Source organism: Peromyscus californicus, unplaced genomic scaffold (genome assembly GCF_007827085.1).
Source record: "Peromyscus californicus insignis strain IS unplaced genomic scaffold, ASM782708v3 Scaffold_4__1_contigs__length_199733344, whole genome shotgun sequence".
In the NCBI taxonomy this organism is placed as follows: Eukaryota; Metazoa; Chordata; class Mammalia; order Rodentia; family Cricetidae; genus Peromyscus; species Peromyscus californicus.
In genome coordinates this window covers 36,770,333-36,789,447 of record NW_026294562.1, presented here as the reverse complement: position 1 = coordinate 36,789,447, position 19,115 = coordinate 36,770,333, and the positions used below count along the sequence as shown (strand labels likewise).

The following is a 19,115-nucleotide window of genomic DNA, read 5'->3' as shown; positions in this document are numbered from 1 at the left end:
TCTCTCTCAAAAAATGAAAGCTTTTTTGGGAAAAACTTAATCTCTCTCTAAAAACTAAAAAGCCTTTCAGGTCTTTGCTTCTCAGAGATTTCTCTTTCTGTAAGGGCAGAAATTAGATTCACCTGGAGATATCAGTATGGGCGAATCACCTGTAATGGCTCTAGAAACAACAAACCTCTTGGAAAATGGTAAAGCCTCTCTGCTAAGCCCTGTCTCTCCAAGCCAGTATTAGAAAAACAGGGACCAGAGTTCCCTAAGGCAAGGGCCTGGTGAGAGGGTACAGGCAGAAAACGGAGAAGGGACAGATTCCACCCCAAAAGGTGCAGGGCCTGGGGAAAGCTGCTAGTGCAAAAAATCAGGGTCTAAGTTCCAAGCAGCAGCTGCAGCATGAGAAGTGCTGAGGCAGAAACAGGGACAGAAGCCCCTACCTCCAGAGGCAGTTAGCAGAGGAACAGAGCTGCGGCCCAAGACATAAGAGGCTCTGCACCTGGGGGGGCAGGAACAAGCGGGGACAAGACAAAGATCTATGGGGGGGGGGAAGGCTCTCTGAAAGGGCTTTTTTGAAAAAGCTTTATTTAAAGCAATTTCGTTTTCTTTCACTTATCAGGCAGAGGAGCAAGCAAGCCCTGAGGGGTTTTGCTTCTGGTAACAAAATGCCTGTCTGTCTGAAGTGCATGCAGATAGGTGTTACTTGCTTCAGGAACAGTGCCAGGAAAGAAATACACATATCAGTACAAGCTCAGGAAGAATAGAAATCTCCCCATCTCCCATGGTGAAAAAGTGAAAGCCTGACTCGAAAGCCTCCCATGCTGAAAGCAGAAACTTGACTTTAGCTATAAAATGGAAGTGGTGTACTTGAAAGGAAATCTGGGAAATGCGATAGGTCGTTTGTAACAGCTGGCTGATAATAGAGAAATGCATTATGGGAAATGTAGTTTTTCAGATCAAAATGACAGTACTGCCTGAAAAAAATTTTTTTCAGCTGAAAGTGAAGTTTCTTTCCAAAATGCTGCTAGAAAGCTTAGCTATACTTCCCAAAAAACTAAGAACAAGCCGGGCGGTGGTGGCGCACGCCTTTAATCCCAGCACTCGGGAGGCAGAGCCAGGCGGATCTCCGTGAGTTCGAGGCCAGCCTGGGCTAACAAGTGAGTTCCAGGACAGGCGCAAAGCTACACAGAGAAACCCTGTCTCGAAAAAAAAAAAAAAAAAAAACAAAAAAAAAAAAACAAAAAAAAAAACTAAGAACAGACAAACAGCTTGCCTCTCAGGAGATGATAAAAATGCTAATACCATTTATTAACAAGCCATTTTAAAACCCTTTAGGAAACAGTCCTTACACTGGGAGATGGCTTCAGATGTGAAAGAAAGCTTGTGAGATTGAGTTGGGCTTAAGATTCAAGAGAGAAACATTGACATCATTAAAAAAAAATACTCATGGTAAACTAAAAAGCAACTTTAAAACATTAAGAAGAGGGAATTTTACCCCATTTTACCCTCAGTCAATTCTAAAAGCCATTATTTTACCCTCAGTTAAGCTTGGAGCCACACTGTTTTTGTCTGACTAGTAGCAGATTAATGCAGGCATGAGATAGTGCATAACAGCTGTGCAGAAGGTTTTTCCTAAGAGCTTTATGGCAGTTCAGTATGGTAGTTTCACCCTTGCCCCGAGGCGAAGCTTCTCCTGTAACTGAGTGAAGTCAACAGCCTTTGTCTGAGGTGTGGCACAGGGTAGATGCAGTGAGTTTGGTGAAGGGACAGCCCCTAGTTAGAGGCCATCTGCCTCTGAGCACATCTCTGCCGGTTCAGGAATGGCTGAGAGAGCTCGGTGGGAAAGGTGACTATGGGGAGTGGCATTGTCCTGAGAGTGTTACAGCCCCCTAGCAACAAGTGTTACAACTCCATAGTGACAGCACTCACTAAATCCCAGGGTTGAGCGACAGTCATTGATGAATTAGGCTCTTGTTTCCAACTGTCAGGAGAACGTTCAGAATGATATCAAAGCTGACTGTAAACTCTGAACTTTAGAAATGATTTGTGTACTTCTTGTCTTAATAGTTTAGCTAAGAAATCTCTTCTAGATATTAGTTAAGAAATCTCTTCTAGATGCTTGCTGGTGTAAATTAGTTCTGTACAGTGACAATAGTAGTCCTTTAGAGAGTTTGCTTTTGAATGTAAGTTTGTAAGAAGTGTAAATACATATAGTAAATGGCCACGCTAATTGTAAATGTGTAGTATAGTCATGCTAGTTGTAAATATGTAATGTTTATACTAGAATTATGTTGATGCTAATGAACCAGAGTTTAGTAGAGCTAAGGGAATCTTTAAGTTTGATGTAATTTATCTGATGCAGTTTGCATCAAGAATTTATTGATTTTAAGAAAGGGCTTTGTACAGCTCAGGCTGTTATAGACATCTTAAGACCCATTCCAAAAAAAGATATGCCATCTTTATCATCTTCTACTCCTGTAGAAGTATGGCAGCTATGGAGATGACTGTGGATGGTTGTAAGCTCAATAGGAACCTGGGCCAGAGCTGAGTTAAGCTCAGTACCCCCTCCTGCCAGAGGCTGAGAGTCAAAGACAGGCACATTTCTTCTTGATGTCTTCCAGCCTAATATAGAGTAGTATGCTTGGTGGAAAGCATATCTCCATGATGGGCAATGGAAGGAATAATCAGGGAGAATAACCTAAGACAGACCTCAGTCTATCTGATAGGTCCTGAGGGGCTCTTTAAAAAATTAAGAGGAGGGACCTGTGGGAGCCCACAAAGATTTCCTAGTGAGATCTGAGCTTGCTTTACCCAGCAGGGCTGCATTAGGGGATGGCTTGACTATGTGCATGGTTACCAGGTGTTTGGGATGGTCCGCACTTGGCTGTGCTGGGGGGAGGTCTTTCGCTCTACCCCTTGGCATTCCTTTCAAATGCCCTTTCATAGAGACAGAATGGTTTTGACCCAGGCCCTCCTGAGGCTATCCTGTGTCTCTGACTGTCTCTCTCCTCTATATTTCTATCTAAATATTTCTCACTTCTCCCTGCTCAAGACTACCCTGGGGGAAAAAGTGGGGGCAGCCCCCCCCACATGAGTTCCTGAAAGACCTAGTCCCATGGATCACTGTTTAGAATAAGCTACATCTTACTAATTTGAAGTTACTTTTGGAATCTGTGTAACACTTTTCTATGAATGAGATGGAAAATAAAGCACAAGGAGGGGCATTCTCAGTGTGTGTGTAACAAAGGGTGATGCTAAGAGACACCGGGACACTGATATGGCAGATCCCTCTTCAGTCTGATGTAACCAACTGTAAACACACTTGACTTTTAAAAAAGGTTTTAGTCATGCTCTCCCAAATTCCATTGGAAACAAATTCTTACATTCAAACAGAGCCAGCATAGCTGTAAGCTACCAGTGTGTAAAACACCAGCTGCAGATCAGCATGGTGATGAGCAGACCTGAGGTGGGTCCTGGAGGTCTCGCTCCATCTCATTCTGCTGCAGAGAGCTGCAGAGATGCATGACTCCATGAACAGGCCGCTGACTGGAGGAAACAGAGTGCGCATTAAAGAACTGGAGTTGTAACCCTGTGTCTCAGTTAGGGTGTACTATTGCTATGGAGAGACACCGTGACCACAACAACTCTTACAAAGAAAATGTTTAATTGGGGTAGCTTGCTTACAGTTTCAGAGGTTCTAGTCTGTTATGATTGTGAAGGGGAACATGGAGGTGTGCAGGCAGATGTGGTGCTGGAGCTGAGAGTACTATATCTTGGCTCAGAGGCAACAGGAAGTGGACTGTCACACTGAGGGAAGCTTGAACAAAGGAGACCTCAAAGCCCACCCCACAGTGACACACTCCCTACCACAAGACTGCACCTCCTAGTAGTGCCACTCCCTTGGGCCATTTTCTTTCAAACCACCACAGCCTGGAAGGCCCATGTCCAGTTATAACTTTGGGTTTATCCATGTCACTTGGAGCAGAGACCCTGTGCTTCAAATCTCTGCTCTCTTAACCTACGATGCTTTCATTTGGCTGTCACGTGGATGCGTGAGGCAGTGTGGGAGCTGGGGTGAGATGGCTGGCATGCTTGAGGGTTTCCATGTAACCAGGGAAACTGCAGATAATAACTGATGCTTTTATTTCAGTTCTCACTATTTCCATTTGCCACACTGTTTTAAAATCTATTGAATTCTTTGCCACGTGTTCATATCTACTTAGCTAGCTACTTCAGGCATACTTCTTAATAAAATAGTTACTGTTAAAAAGCAGAACACTGTGATATATGGATCAAAGTATGAAAGGAATGACCGTTATATTTTTGAGGAAGAATTTGATTCCCTTGGGGCAATAAAAATTGCAAAGCATAGACAAACAATAATGGCACCAGTGTGTTTTTAAAAATGTCATAAAAAAGCATTGGTTAAACAGTAGGTACAGGTTAACCATTTGGCTGGTGTTGAAGTGACAGAGGTAGGGTGGCTTACACTGTAACCAGAAGGGATTTTATGGTTTGTTTTCATTTTTCTGAGACAGGACCTGTATAGCCTTGGTCAGCCTGGAACTTGTTGTTGAGTAGGCTGGCCTTGAGCTCACAAACATCTACCTGTTTCTGCCTCTGGAGTGCTGGGATCAAAGGTGTGCACCAGAGTCGTCTTTATAGCTGGCAGAGAGGGTTCAGTGGGTAAAGACCTTGCCGTGCAAGCATAAGGACCTGAGGTTTGGATCCCAAAACCCATGTTAAAACAGTAAAACCCAGAAATGGTGGTACTTCCTTTGTAACCCTTTTGCGGGATTGTGGGGGTGAGTAGGCGGGTTCCTGGGGCTTGCTCACCGGCCAGTCTAGCCAAATTGGGTGAGCTCCAGGTTCAGTGAGAAACCCTGTCTCAAAAAATAAGGTAGTGATAGAGGAGGACCCCCAACATTGACCTCTGGCCTCTACATGTGTACACATTCATGTATATCTCCACATACACACATACAAAAGAAAGAAAGAAGGCACTCAAAGCTTGCAGAGGTGTTACAGCAGGAGTCTGGGAGGATGGGAGAGTGGTTATCAACTGGATTTTTTTTTTTTTTTTTTTTAAGACAGGTTTTCACTTGGGCAGGCCTGCGATTTACTCTATAAGCCCAAGTGGTCCTTAAATTTGTGATCCTCTGGCCTTGGTCTCCCGTGTGCTCAGCTCACAGCTGTGTGCCTCCATGTCCAGCTTCACCGTCTTTGTTTCTGGAAGGTGTGCTGAGCCTGCTCTTGGAGCATTCATTCATTGCCTTGCTTCTTCAGAAGCTGCCCGGTTGGGGTTCTCTTGTGGCTCATTCCCTTTCTGAAGCGCTTTCAGCAGCGTGGGAGGGCTTGTGCTGTTCTCTGCTGCCTGCTGCCAGGCTCAGTGACTCAGGCTCTGTCCAAGAGCTGGTATGGGAGCCATACTCCTTATGTTGCTCTTCTGGACCCCGCTGCTGCTGAGACTCAACTTCCTCCTTTTATACTCCGTCCCCTTTCCTTACCACTTTGAGTGCCATTGTGTGTTGGGGAGTAGTGTGCATGTTTTTCAACCAAAGACCTCTTCTGGTTTCTAGAAAATAGGTATTGTAACAGAGATCATAATTTTATTTTAAAGATAGACATCAGAAAAATCCCTTGACTCTTTGTGCGGAGTTAGGCCTCCTGCATGCCTAGCCTGTAAAGTCAAGCAAGCCACAGACTGATTCAGCACCTACTAAGTACCCAGTCTATGAGAGAGAGGGGAGGGGGAGGGGGAGTGGGGGCAGAGACAGAGACAGAGAGACCGAGACCCCGCGACCCCGCTGGTGCCAGTGAGCATTCTTGCAAGCTTGCTTCCTCACAGGGCCTCTGGGGGCAGCATCCGGGAATCCCAGAGCGTGTGCTCCTGTGAACACCACCCTGCAGGCTGAGAATGGCTTTAATGGCTTCCGGCCTGTCTCCAGCCTGCAGAGATTTGTGGCCCAATCACAGATTCCTGTCCTGTTGGGAAACAGGAATAACATTTGTGACGCTGGAACAAACTCACGATGAATGGCTGCTTCCGCTGACCAGCAGCTCCATTTCCCGTCTGCATTTAATTGCCTGCAAAAGCTGTTTATTGCCTTATGCACTCCTCCACGGCAACATTATCTCTTAAATAAACATGTTGTACCTGGCTGACAAGGGAGAGGTGCATATCAAGTGAGCAGAAATAAATATGGGAGGACTCAGAGCCGAGCCTGGGATCTCCTTCGGGCTCACAGCTGGCGCTCTTTTGTTGCCTCTTTCCAAGCCTGTGCCACCAGACGTCTGGGTTCACATTCCCGCCTCAGTCAGGGCGTGGTCAGGTGACAGCCTTAGGGGTTGCATTCCTCTGGCAGTTACTTTGGTCTGTCTGAGTCATCCCATGATAATGATTGTCCACTGACAGCTATGCATCTCACTGGAATTCATTTATGTATTAAATAAACATGCACCAGGGGCTGCTACACTCTAGAATTGACTGCCAAGTGAAATGGATAGAAAAAGCATAATAGGGTAATTGCAGTTAACAATAGTTCATATATTTTAAAATAGCTAGAAGAGACAGTGTTGGGCGGATATGAAGACCCTGATTTGATCATTCCACATCGTGTCTGTATATGGAAAAAACATGAAGGGATGTTGGGAATCACCTATATAGTCCTCGGCTTGAATTGAGATACAGGCAGGAAGGGAAACAGATTCTGGTATATGACAATTGGCACAGAAAAAGACACCTACTGTAGGTGTTCCTGGGATGGCACTCCAGCCCTCTCAGCCTGTGAGGGCCAGAGGACCAGGCCTGGCATTTTAAAAAGCTGCCTTTGATGGCTTGCCTGCCTACTGATGCTCTTCATCCTTAAACCAACAGCCTGAGCAGGCCCTTGGCTTCACAGGAACTTCTCTTTTCTAGTGTAGTTTAGTTCTGGGACAGCCATGTTAAAGTATGGTGGAAGCACAGGCTATGTGGAGGTAGCCTCACCCTTGCCTTCTTTACCACGCTGCAGTGTCGGTCCCACAGGAAGTGTGGCTGTGTGAAGCCAAATCTTAGATCCACCCCAGTTCCCAGGAAAAGTTAAAATTAATAATCCTTAAATCATTTTTTTGTGTGTGTCGTCTGTTTTTATTATTTCTAATAAATTTATATAACATTTATAATATATATGGATGGAGGGTGAGAGATGGACAGGATCTCTCTCTCTCTCTCTCTCTCTCTCTCTCTCTCTCTCTTTGTGGTTCTGGCTGTCCTAGAACTATCTATGTAGACCAGCCTGGCCTTGAATTCACAGAGATATGTCTGCCTCTGCCTCTGGGTGCTGGGATTAAAGGAGTGTACCGTTAAACCTGGCTTGTGTTTATGTTTTCAAAGACAGACTGTCCCTATAGAGCCCAGGCTGACCTTGAATTTGGATGTCTACCCTCCCGTCTTAGACTTCTAAGTGCTGGGATTACAGTTGTGGGCAAGTATACCTGACTCTCAGATCCTCTTAAATTTAAAAATGATAATAGCAGAGAGGAGACAGGAGAATGTAAAGCCCTTTTTCTGGCCTGAGAAGGTTGGTCCGACTTTTGTGAGGAGCCTGACCATGTCTTTTCATCTCAGCCAAGCATACTTCTTACAGTATTGCTGTTTATGAGCTGCCTGCCCATCCTGTGGCCCACATTATCACTAGCAGGTTCGCCTTGTCCCACTTCCTTTTTTTAGAACCCATTTCTTTTTTTTTCTTTATTAAGACATTTTTTATTCATTTTATATACCAACCACAGATCCCCCTCTCATCCCTCCTCCCACTCCCTTCCCCAATTTTCATCCTCCAATCTACAAAAAGGTAAGGCTTCCCATGAGGATTCAGCAAAGCCTGGTTGAGGAAGGGCCAGTCCCCTACCCCTGCATCAAGGCTGTGCAAGGTATCCTACCATAGGTAGTGGGCTCCAAAGAGTCAGCTCATATACCAGGGGCCCCTTAAACAGACCAAGCTACACAGTTGTCTCACTTACGCAGAGGGCCTAGTCCAGTCTCATGCAGGCTCCACAGCTGTTGGTCTAAAGCTCATGAGTTCCCACGAGCTTGTAGAACTCATTTCTTTTTCTAGAATTCAGTGGTCATTTGCCACTGTATTGGCTACTTTTCTGTTGCTGTGGTAAGACACTGTGTCCAAGGCAACTTAGAAAGGAAAGCCTTTAATTGGCTTACGTTCCTAGAAGGTTATAGTCCATGATGGTAGAGCTGAGACATGGTGGCAGGAACGGATGAGAACTCATGTCTCTGAGCACAAGCAGGAGGCAAAGAGCTGAGCGGCATTGGTCTTTTGGAGCCTTAAAGCCTGCCCCCTGGTGACATACTTCCTACAGCCAAGCCACACCTCCTAATCCTCCCCAAACAGCCACCAACTGGAGGCCAAGTATCCAAATGCCCAAGACTTACAGGGCAGGGGGGGGACGGGGGGCGGGGGGGGGGGACGGGGGACGGGACGGGACGACGACATCTCATTCAAACCAGCATATCTACTGTCTGATGGTAGGTGGACACTGGCTTTCTTGTCAGAGAGAAACCGGCAGCATTCACACACCATCAAGGGAATTTGTAAGGATTGTGTACTTTTAAATTTTTTTATGACAATCTCTTTCCTCAGGCAAACAGGTGTAGTATCTGCTTTAGGAGTGTTAGAGCTAACCACCATAATTTGGTTTCTTAAAGATTAAGTAAAGAAGCATAACTCTGTTGATGCCTGGAGGATTTACTTTAATTCATGTTCCATTACTATCATGTGTATTTATTTTATATCTTATGTATTCATTAATTCTAGCAATCTTATAGTTGCTTATTTTTTTACCTTCCTAGTAGGCAGTCATTTTTGTCGTAAACATTAAATACTTTAAATATCTCCTTTTCTGATGTGTGTTTTTAGTACATATTCAGCTTAGATGATGAGGGTGGGTAAAGATGTTACTGTCCTTTGGTTAAGGGAGAACTATGCTGAGCTCAGAGGGGAGGGTCTGAGGACTGTCCATTTTTACAGAGTACTCTAGTAAACAGAGTAGATCCCAGGAGAAAATAGAACTGGCCTCTGGGAACCTGGGGGCAGTAGGGAGCCGGTGACCCTGACTCAAGAGAGCGAGGGATGGAATAAGGCCCTGGGGACCCTAAGGAATTGTTTTCTCAGCCTGGGTGGAGCAGTGTGCAGAGTGTGACAGATGTGCCCAAGGCTTTGGGAGAGGCCTGTCTGTGCCGGGCTGTGCTGCAGAGAGGTCGGCGTTCTGAGGTGGTTCTGTTTGAGCTACACTGAGTCGCACACCTTGTGATGTGCTGGAACACTGGAAGTTCTGGCAGTTGAGCTGGAGACTGGAAGAAGTCTGTTAGCACTCCATTGCCAGGTTGTCCCGTCACTGGTGCTGTGTGACACAGCATCAGGGTCACAAACACTGTCGTCTTCAGGAAATTGTGTGAGGTGCTTGAAAAATTAGATCATTGGGTCACAGGATTCGAAAGCTTTCAGCTTTGATTTCTTTGGGCTAGTGGCCAAAATCTCATCTATTTACATTTGCCTTTTTGGCTAGCTCTTTTTTCCCTCTTGCTAATAGATATGAATTTGATATAAAATTAAAAGCTTTTCAGAACATTTAGGTACTTGACTGGGTATTACATTCCTTGAGATCCGCATTTCTATGATGCTTAAGTGTTCCTCATTATTTGAATAAAGACTAAAGTCAAAGGAATGCATAGCCGAGACAGGTCGGTCCTGTTTTATTTGTTTGTTTCAATGCAGTATTAGAAATACAAGGAAAAAAAGGACACAATTCTAAAGCCTCTTTAATGTGTTGTAAGACGTGAACAAGAAACTTTATTCATTCATTGTCACTCTCAAGTGCCCGACTGTACAGCATAGTGGAAGTGGTTGAGGAAGAACCAGAGGGCAGCATAATTTTCAGGTATTGAGGCCAGAGCTCAGTTTCCTCAGGAGAGAGAGAGAGATGCTGCACTGTAGGAAGACGGGTCTGGACAGGATATGCTGTGAGATGGGGGGAGGGGGATTTTATCACCTCTGTTGTTGAGAATTCTCAGCACATGGTGACAGTGAGAAGTAGATAGACATGTAGTTCATCTCCATCTTTTAGCATTCTCTACAGAAAATATACCACTTCTACCTGCTCCTAGGACACTTCTCCATACCTTTTTGGTGTCCCCACGGGCCCTCTGAGGGTCACCTGTGGTGTACAGCTTCCTGGGTGGGGTTTAAAGGAAAGAGAGAAGAAGAAACAGTTTACCTCTTTATCTCGTTTTTTTATACCATTTCCCATCATATTTCATAGCATAAATATTCTTTTTGGCATTTCTATTTTTTACCAACCAATACTTTGAGAAAGAAGGCAGATAGTCCATTCATGTGTCTTGTATTTATGTAAAACTAGAAAATGAGAAGCCCTGGAACTTTAGTGAGTTCATGCAGGCATGGGTGTGTGCCTGCATGCGTGTGTATTAACAATGTAGAATGTTGAATTTTTTTTATTTTTTAAAAAATTGAAATGTAGCAACATCTCATAATAGAGATATTTTTAAATATCCAGCAAAATATTTAAATGCTCAAATATTTTTAAAAGTATGTGATAGGAAGGCATATTTTGTCTGAGTCAGCACAGGGTCCTTGAATGTGGTCCCCAGTGAGTGGCCACCACTTCATGTGCCATATTGTCTGAGCCCTCAACACACCCTTGTCAGGTCTTGTTAGCGCCATTTAAGTGAAGAAATTGAGGCTCAGGGAAACCAACCCACTCAGCATTATCTCACCACTGGTTCGTGGGTAGCTGGAATGGGAACAGGCTTTGCCTGCTGTGGAGGGCTCTTCTTTCCCAGAGTGCCTCTGTCTTCTGTGTAAGGCACAGCACATTGCTTAGTCTTTGACTCAAGCCTGAAAATTGTAGTGACACTAAATATGCTGTTTCTTAGGTTTATTTCTCAAAACATGTTGATGCACGCACGCACGCGCGCACGCACACACACACACACACACACTCACAGAGAGGAGTGGAAAGGAAGGGGGAGAGAGAGAGAGAGAGAGAGAGAGAGAGAGAGAGAGAGAGAGAGAGAGAGAGAGAACACACACACTATCTTTAGGGAAACCTATTTTCACTTATTCTTGAGTCATTTGATGTGACCTGTTCCCATGATGGTCTTGGAGGGGGATGGGCCTCTTCATGCCATTCATGATTTGGGGGGTGCCTGCTAGGAGTCACCAATCTGTGCTGGAATCTTTAAACAGTTTGAGGACAGTGTGTGAACATGTGCCTTTGCGTCCACTTGGAGGGTGGCTTTGACAGCCTCACCTTGCCCTGCAGGCAGTCTGTCATGTTCTGTCCTCATAAGACAGCCTTCATACTGCTGATTTATGCTAAAAGTATCCTAATGTTTCCGGCAGCTCATGTGTGACATGAATATAATCCATATTTCTTAAAGCAGATAATCCAAGTGGCTTATTTCCCGATACTGCTGATAGGGCTGTATCTCTTGGTATCTGCCATGGAGATTCTGACGGTAACATATTGTTTCTGGGTCACTAGCTTTGTCTAAAACAGTAGGTTGGAACAGAGTAGCAAAGGTTAATTAAGTTTGTCCATCATGGTGGGAACACATATGGATGACTCTGATGCATTGTGCTCTAAAATCAAAGTTCCTGAACGTGCGGTTGCTGGCGTCTTTGCTTCTCATTTTCAAACGATCCAAAATGAAGTTTCTTGACTCGATGCAGAGTGATGATAAGAGCTGGGCTGTTGAAAGGCGGTGGCAGCAAGTGGCCCTTTAAATAAGCAAGTGTCTCCGTTGAAATGGGGAAGGTGTCTTGGGTCAGTGGAAGAAATCAGGAGCTCCGGGCAGTTCCCTTTCTTTCCTGCCTCCTTTCCTTGGTGCCCTGAGTAGAACCAAGCTCCTTGTTGGCACTGTCTCCATATGTTGATGATGATTAAATTCTTAGGACTCAGTGAGGTAACAGGACAGGGCTCTTGGATCTTTCAGGAAATACTCACTTTCTTACTCTGAAGTTGCGTTATTCCTGTAGTCAGTAACTGGTATTTTCTCAGGGTAACATCAAGAGTACACCCGCCCCCCGCCCAGCCCTCTGCCAGTCCAGAGAGCTGCTATGTAATGCCATCAGACATTCGATGTGTTAGCAGCCTGGGAAACCCTATGTCTGGATAATTATTAGCCAGGTGTTTTAGGGTAAAACTTGTCCCATCTTCTCTTCCAGCTATTTTATTGGTTTTTTTTTTAATATGTATAATTGATACTGGCATTTATGTCTGGCTGTGTGAGTTTGGTTAAAAAGTTAGGGTTGGAATATCATTTTATTTTTAATTATCTCTGTGTGAGTGTGTGTGTGTGTGTGTGTGTGTGTGTGTGTGTGCGCGCGCGCGCGCGCGCGCGTGTGTGTGGTTTGTGCCCATGTGTGTTGGTGCATGTGTTCATGTGCACAAGCATGTAGACAAGAGGACGTTGTCAGGTCCCATCACATTTGGCTTTATTCACTTGAGACGAAGGTCTCTCACTCAGTCTGGAGGCAGACTTGTGTCCAGCAAGTCCCATCCATCCCCCTGTCTCCACTCTTCCCATCCCCCTGCCAGCACTGGGGTTGCAGGTACACTGGTAACCACCCTTGGTTGATTTTTTTTTTTTTTATGGGAGCTAAACTCATGTCCTAACGTTTGTACAGCCTGTGACTTCACCTGAGCCACCTTCCCAGCCCTAGTGTCTGAATTTCAGAGTGTGAATCATACAAACAAGGTTCTGTCTCGAGCCCAGAAGAATCTTTGTAGAATTTGCAAAGATAATAAAGACTCTAAGGTAGTCCTAGCTAGAGATTATTCCAGACACCCAGCCTTCTTTCATGAACCCCCTGGAATGTACCAAAACCTCTCAGTTCCCAGGGAAAGGGGACATTTTAGATTGGACTTGGCTTTTTCTAACTAGGTACCTGTTTTTGAAGGTAATTGTTCCCTGTGTCTTGAGTGCTTAGACTGAGTCTTACAGTAAGAAGTGTGCTTCATGTGTATTTATGTACACAGACACTCACAGAGCAGTTCGACCCACGGTGCGTACACTGTTCACGTGAATTGGGCATTATGTTTTTCTCTGGTCTTGTTGATCTTGAACTTCTGGGCTCAAGGGATTCTCCTGTTTGATCCCTCCAAGTTGTGTGCGGATGGTGACTGCATTATTTCAGGGCCTGTGATGAGTAGCAGTTCTGTATTTTGGAAAACACAGTCTAAGAAAAGTCAGTGCCACCGATGGAGACAGATGTGGAGGTGTTCTCACTAGAACACTGAGCATCACGGCTGAAAATGTGCATTTGGGTTTCTTTTGTAAATTAGCAATATCCAAAGATTAATTGCTTTTATGGTGAAGTCAAGCATCGTAGACCGTTTAAGTCCAGATACGATCCTGAAGTCCCATGGCAGGGAGGGTATTCCCATCAGCTGTTTGGGGCTTATGAGTAACTGTCCATGTGCTCCAGGATCTGGAGACCCAAGGGGAGGGTCAGTTTTGGTTCTGTGTTTCCACATGACCTGCTCACTTTGCCAGGCTGCATCCTATGGCTGTTTTTCCTTTTCTTGAATTTAGTGAGATAAACTCAAACTCTGTTCTTCATTTCTACTAGGAAAGGCCCATCTACACGAGTTTTCTTGTTTTTGCATGCTTCCTTCTGTTGCTATTGCTTTGGTAAGCTTGGGCTTTACAGTCTAAGACAGCTTAGATAGATTGGTTCTTAAATTATCTTCTTTCTGCTGATTCCCCCCCCCCCCCCATCCCCACGCTCTTAGGAGAGGAAGAGCATCCTTTCTGTGTTTAGACAAAGACAAACAGTTCTTGTGTTCTTCAGTGTCTTGGGTGCAGCCCTCATGGTGGACACCCTCCCCACAATGTTCTGAAGAGTCCCTGGGCTCCCTCACAGGCATCTGGGTCCTGCCAAAGGCCTCTCCTCTCCTCCCCCCTCCTCTGTGCCCCTCTCTTTCTGTCCCTTCCTCTCCCTCTCCTTTTCTCTTCTGGGTCATTCACTATGTGGCCACATTAGAGAAGGTAGTGAGAACATAGAGAGGAAGGCACAAACTTAGAGGATCTTGAGGGCTGGGTGGAGACAGGCAGTAGGAGCCTTGGATCACAGTCGAGGGGACAGTGCCAGCATCACAGGACTTGGCATTTGATCTTTTGTTGTTCTGGTATCTCTGAGACACGTGCATAATAGCAGGCACTTAGCTTATACATTAAGAATAAGTGTTTGCAAAGGGCAGCATGCAGTGTGGAAAATGAATAGGTATGTGTCTCAGTGGGCAAAAGGGGCTCTCTGACGAAGCTCTCTGCACAGATGAGGTCTGCCCTGGCTCAGGTGCATGGCTAGGTGAACCTGGGAATAGGCATTGCAAACCAAAGAAATGGTTTTAAGGATGGCAGATGTTTTGTTTTGTTTTTCGAGACAGAGTTTTCTCTGTATAGCTTTGGAGCCTTTCCTAGAACTCACTCTGTAGCTCAGGTTGGCCTCGAACTCTCAGAGATCCGCCTGCCTTTGCCTCCCGAGGGCTGGGATTAAGGCCTGTGTCACCACCGCCCAGCTAAGGATGGCAGATGTTGATCTCAGCCTTTACCCTCTGCCCTGGAGACCTGGGGTTCCAGTCTGTGAAGAGTTCTGCCTTTACCATAGAAGCGTTTCTGATCAGAAAACTAAAGGTTCACCTCAGACGGGGTTTGAGGGGCTTGAAAGATTTTAATCCAAGTTTGTCTCAGGGTCTGGTAATCCCTGCAGTTAGTTGTGTTGATCTGTGGAGGACTCTTGGGAACACTGTTCTCTTTAAGCCACAGCTTCCCTGTGAGCTGGCTTACTGCCAGCCAGAGTACTCCTTTTACATCCTTCATCTGGGAGGAGAGTTCAGCTTTCTCTTAAGATCGGACACTTCTATCTGAAACTGTACTAGACAGACGGCAGATAGGATTTGAGAATTTTTAAAGAGGAAATGAGACGGTGGTTTAAGGCCTGTGGGTCAGATTTATCACCATGCATTTTCTCAGCAGTTCAGTACAACAAAACCCCAAGCTTCAAGGTTTCCTCTGGAGTTAATACTAACAGTACGTGTGTTTGCTGCCTGCTCGGCTCCCGTCTGTGGGTCACACTCCAGTTTAGAGACTGGGGTGGGTAATAAGATTATAAAACATGTCGCTTGCATGCCAGCCACCACATGCTAATAATAATAACAGACATAATTCACTAGAATCTTGAATGTTTTAGGTTTTGCTTGGTTTGTGTATTTGTTTTAATATAAAGGAACAAAAATAAAATCTCAAAGAAACAAATTAGTATTGCATAACGGGAGGGAGGGAGGGAGGGAGAGAGGGAGGGAGGGAGGGAGAGAGAGAGAGAGAGAGAGAGAGAGAGAGAGAGAGAGAGAGAGAAAGAGAGAAGAAAAGCAGCCATTAACATAACTGAGTAGTCCCTCCACTTACCACTGTCTTTCACCCAGAAGTGAGGAAAGGGCCTTCAGGATATTAGATTAGTTTGAAACAGGTCCCCCAACCTTGGCACAGTTGTGGTGTTGGGGTGAATACTTGATTGTCAGGGGGACTGCCGTGGGCCCCGTGGGAGTATAGCAGTGTCGCTGGTCTTTATCTCTAGATGCCAGTAGCAACCGTCTTTGCTTCCGGGTGTGACAGTTGAACATGTTTCCAGATATCAAATCTCCCCGTAGGGACAAGGTTGTCCCCAAATGAAAAGTACTGGTTTTAAGATCAAACAAATATCAAAGGCTTCATTATCCACCCATCTTGTCTAAGGTCAGAGTAGCAGGATTGTGTTGTCTGTCATCTGTCCATCTCGTCTATTTAAAATTAGAAGGGAGCAGGAGGTGACCTGGAGTTACTCCCAGGCCTTTTAGGGTGGACATCAACTCAGTTTTAACTTTGTGTTTAAGTGGGTTCTGTTTTCTTAGAGACACCTTCCTCCTGTGCTGTGAGTAGATGATTATTATAGTGGTCTCAGTTTTCTTTCTGAGTCTAGCCTCTAAGGGCTGCGCCACCTCTCCAGCCCTTAAGCATTATTCTTTGAGTTGGATGTAGCTGAAGTGACTGATGACCTCAGTAAACTCACATTTTAATAACCTCAAATGGAGTTTGGCCTTTTGTATCCTTTTTTTCTTCTGCTGCTGGAAGTCTTGTGTTGTGGTATCAGAGAGGCGTTGGGAAACTGAATACAAATAACTCAATTCCAAGTTCTAAGTAATCACAGTTTTTTATGCTTTCTGGAAAGATGAAGAATTAAATGGGGGACAATAAGAGTATGTATGTTTTGAAACAGTGCTTATTTTCTGTTTGAAAGAGTGCCATTTGACTGCATAGCTTTCTGGGCAGTGTGCATGCTGGGATGGCAGTTGTTGGCCAATCTGCTTGTCGGACTTGACCTTTTGAACTGTTTTTAATACATGGGATCTTGTTCTTCTCTGGTGTATGGATACATGTTGGTAATTTTTAGAGTATATTAAGCCACAGTTTGGATGACATGTTAGAGTTACCTAAGGAGCTTTGGAAAGACCCAGGGTCCAGGCCACATCCCAGACCAGTTGAATTAGATTTCTAAGGAGTGGAGCCAAGACATCAGTTCCTTCCTTTATTCCAGTGAGAGTCAAGATGGAGAACTTGTCCACACTATTCGTAAATAAAGTTTTATTGGGGCAGAGTCCATTCATTTGCTGTTGCCTAGAGACACCATGGCAAACCCTCAATTAGTTACTGTTGAGCCATTTATAGTAAAATGCTGGCTGACTGTTGCTCTGAAGTCATGGTGAATAGTAACTATTTCAGTATTTGTATGTACTTCCACAGCAAAAGAAAAAAATGCAGCATTTTGCAGAGCTTGTGGGCTCAAGTCCCATTAACTTTGTACACAGGAGATACTGAAAGCTATTTTCTGTTGTTGCTTTTTTACTCTTTTGAGGGGGACCTACCACTCATCCCCCAAATAAATCACACAAGGAGGCTTATTTTTACTTATGAATGCCCGGTCTTAGCTTGGCTTAGTTTCTTGCCAGCTTTTCTTAACTTAAATTATCCCGTCTACCTTTTGCCTCTGGGCTTTTCCTGTTCTCTTACTCTGTAAATCTTACTCTTCCTCCGTGGCTTGCTGTGTAGCTGGGTGGCTGGCCCCTGGAGTCCTCCTCCTTCTCTGTCCGCTAGCTCTCTCCTCCCAGATTTCTCCTTCTATATACATATTCTCTCTGCCTGCCAGCCACACCAGCTTTTCTCCTACCTTGCTATTGGCCATTCAGTTCTTTATTAGACCATCGGTCATTTTAGACAGGCACAGTAACATAGCTTCACAGAGTTAAACAAATGCAACATAAACAAAAGTAACATGCTTTAAAATAATATTCTACATTTCCCTGCTTTTGTCTAAAAAAACCGAAAAGGGTTTTAATTTAAACATAGTAGTTAGTTATCAAGTAAGAATTAATTTACAATATTCAGTCCATTTACATTTAGCAAATTGAGAGAAAGCACTCTACTACCCATCCATTTTAGTGACTCCAAAGTTTCATACAGAATTTACTTTCTATCATAACTAAGAAAAACTTCCAACTATAACTATCATAACAGCATAACAGAATTAAACAAATGCCACATAAGCAAAAGTAACACACTTTAAAATAATATTCGACTGCGTTTTTCCTTGAAGAACTGACTTGTCGATGCTGTCAAACCCGAGGGAATGTGACTGTCTCAGCACCCAGAGCAAGGAGCCCATTGTTCACATGGACATCTGTGCTTAAAGTCAGCCCCGGACTGTTAACGCCCATGCTCCTTTCTCAGACTGTGTAACCGGCTCTTGGGAAGCCTGCAGCTTTAGTTTGAAGGGGGCTGGAGTTCTGCTGAAGCACTTAACAGAATCCATCACACCCCCTCCCAGTCTTAGAAGGGCTGAAGATACAGTTCAGTGGGTAGAGTACTTACCATGCTGGTGAGAGGTTCAGAGTTCAGATGCCCAGCATCTGTATCCATATGGGGCAGGCCTGCGCACCCACATGCAGTCATCAAGAGGTGGAGATGAGATCCCTGGAGCAAGCTGGCCAGTTGGAGTAGCTGAACTGGTGAACTCCAGGTTTAAGTGAAAGACCCTCCCTTGATATATGAGGTGCAGAGCTTCTCTGACATGCTGAAATTGAGGTATGGAGTGTGTGACAGAGCAAAGCAGCGCATCGTGTGGGACACAGAATGAACAGACAGACACTGGAGGGTCCAAGACAAACTGTCCTCTAGAGTCTGCCCTCCCCAACCTACTTCCTCCAGTTAGGTCCCGTCTCCTAATGTTCCCAGAATTTCTCAAGTTAGCACCGTGCGATGGGGACCAGGCTTTGGGCGTGAGATCCTGTGGGGAGGGGGGGGGCATTTCACATTCAAACCATAACAAAGATGTTCTTTAATTTTTCTTAAGCAGATGAAGACCTCAGAGAGCCGCCACCCGGTGAGCTCCCAGTACAGGATGCACTCATACTACGGGCCTCCCTCCTACCTGGGCCAGAGCATGTCCCAGATCTTCACCTTTGAGGACGGCCCCTCCTACTCAGAAGCCAAAGCAAGCGGTAGGTTCTGTGGTGGGTATCTGGAATTGAGATGATGCCTAGCAGGAGAGAAGTAGTTTTCTGTGGCTGTGGCTCATGGGAGCTTTGGGAGATTTTTAGATTATTATTAATTCTGTGAGACTATCATACAGCCCCTCCCAGATCTCCCACCTTCGTATCCATCCAACTTCTTCTCCTTCTCTCTCTCCCGCCCTCCTCCCCTCCCCCACAGAGTCCAGTTTGTGTTATGACCTGCCCTGGATAAACCAGGGCACATCTGGTTGATAAACCAGGCAGCACATCTCTAAAGACATCTGACTTTCCTTCTCCAAGCAGCAATCAAATACCAATAACTTCTTAGCTGGGGTGGGGCTGTGTGTCCGTGTGTGTCCGTGTGTCCGTGTGTCCGTGTCCGTGTGTGTGTGTGTGTGTGTGTGTGTGTGTGTGTGTGTGTGTGTGTATCCCCTGCGCGCATGCACACTTCCTCCATGCGGGATTTTGCTGGCTGGAGCTTGCACAGGTCTTGTGCATCACAG

The 19,115-nt window shown here is 45.1% G+C and overlaps 1 protein-coding gene across 1 annotated transcript in view; it reads left to right on the top strand.

The window, feature by feature from the left end:
* Nucleotides 1-19,115, top strand: part of Dmrt1 (doublesex and mab-3 related transcription factor 1) — a 113,830-nt gene that overhangs the window by 47,244 nt on the left and 47,471 nt on the right. The window contains exon 4 of the mRNA XM_052714096.1: nt 18,456-18,600. Coding sequence (XP_052570056.1) covers nt 18,456-18,600 — 145 coding nt within the window. The remainder of the gene's footprint in view (nt 1-18,455; nt 18,601-19,115) is intronic.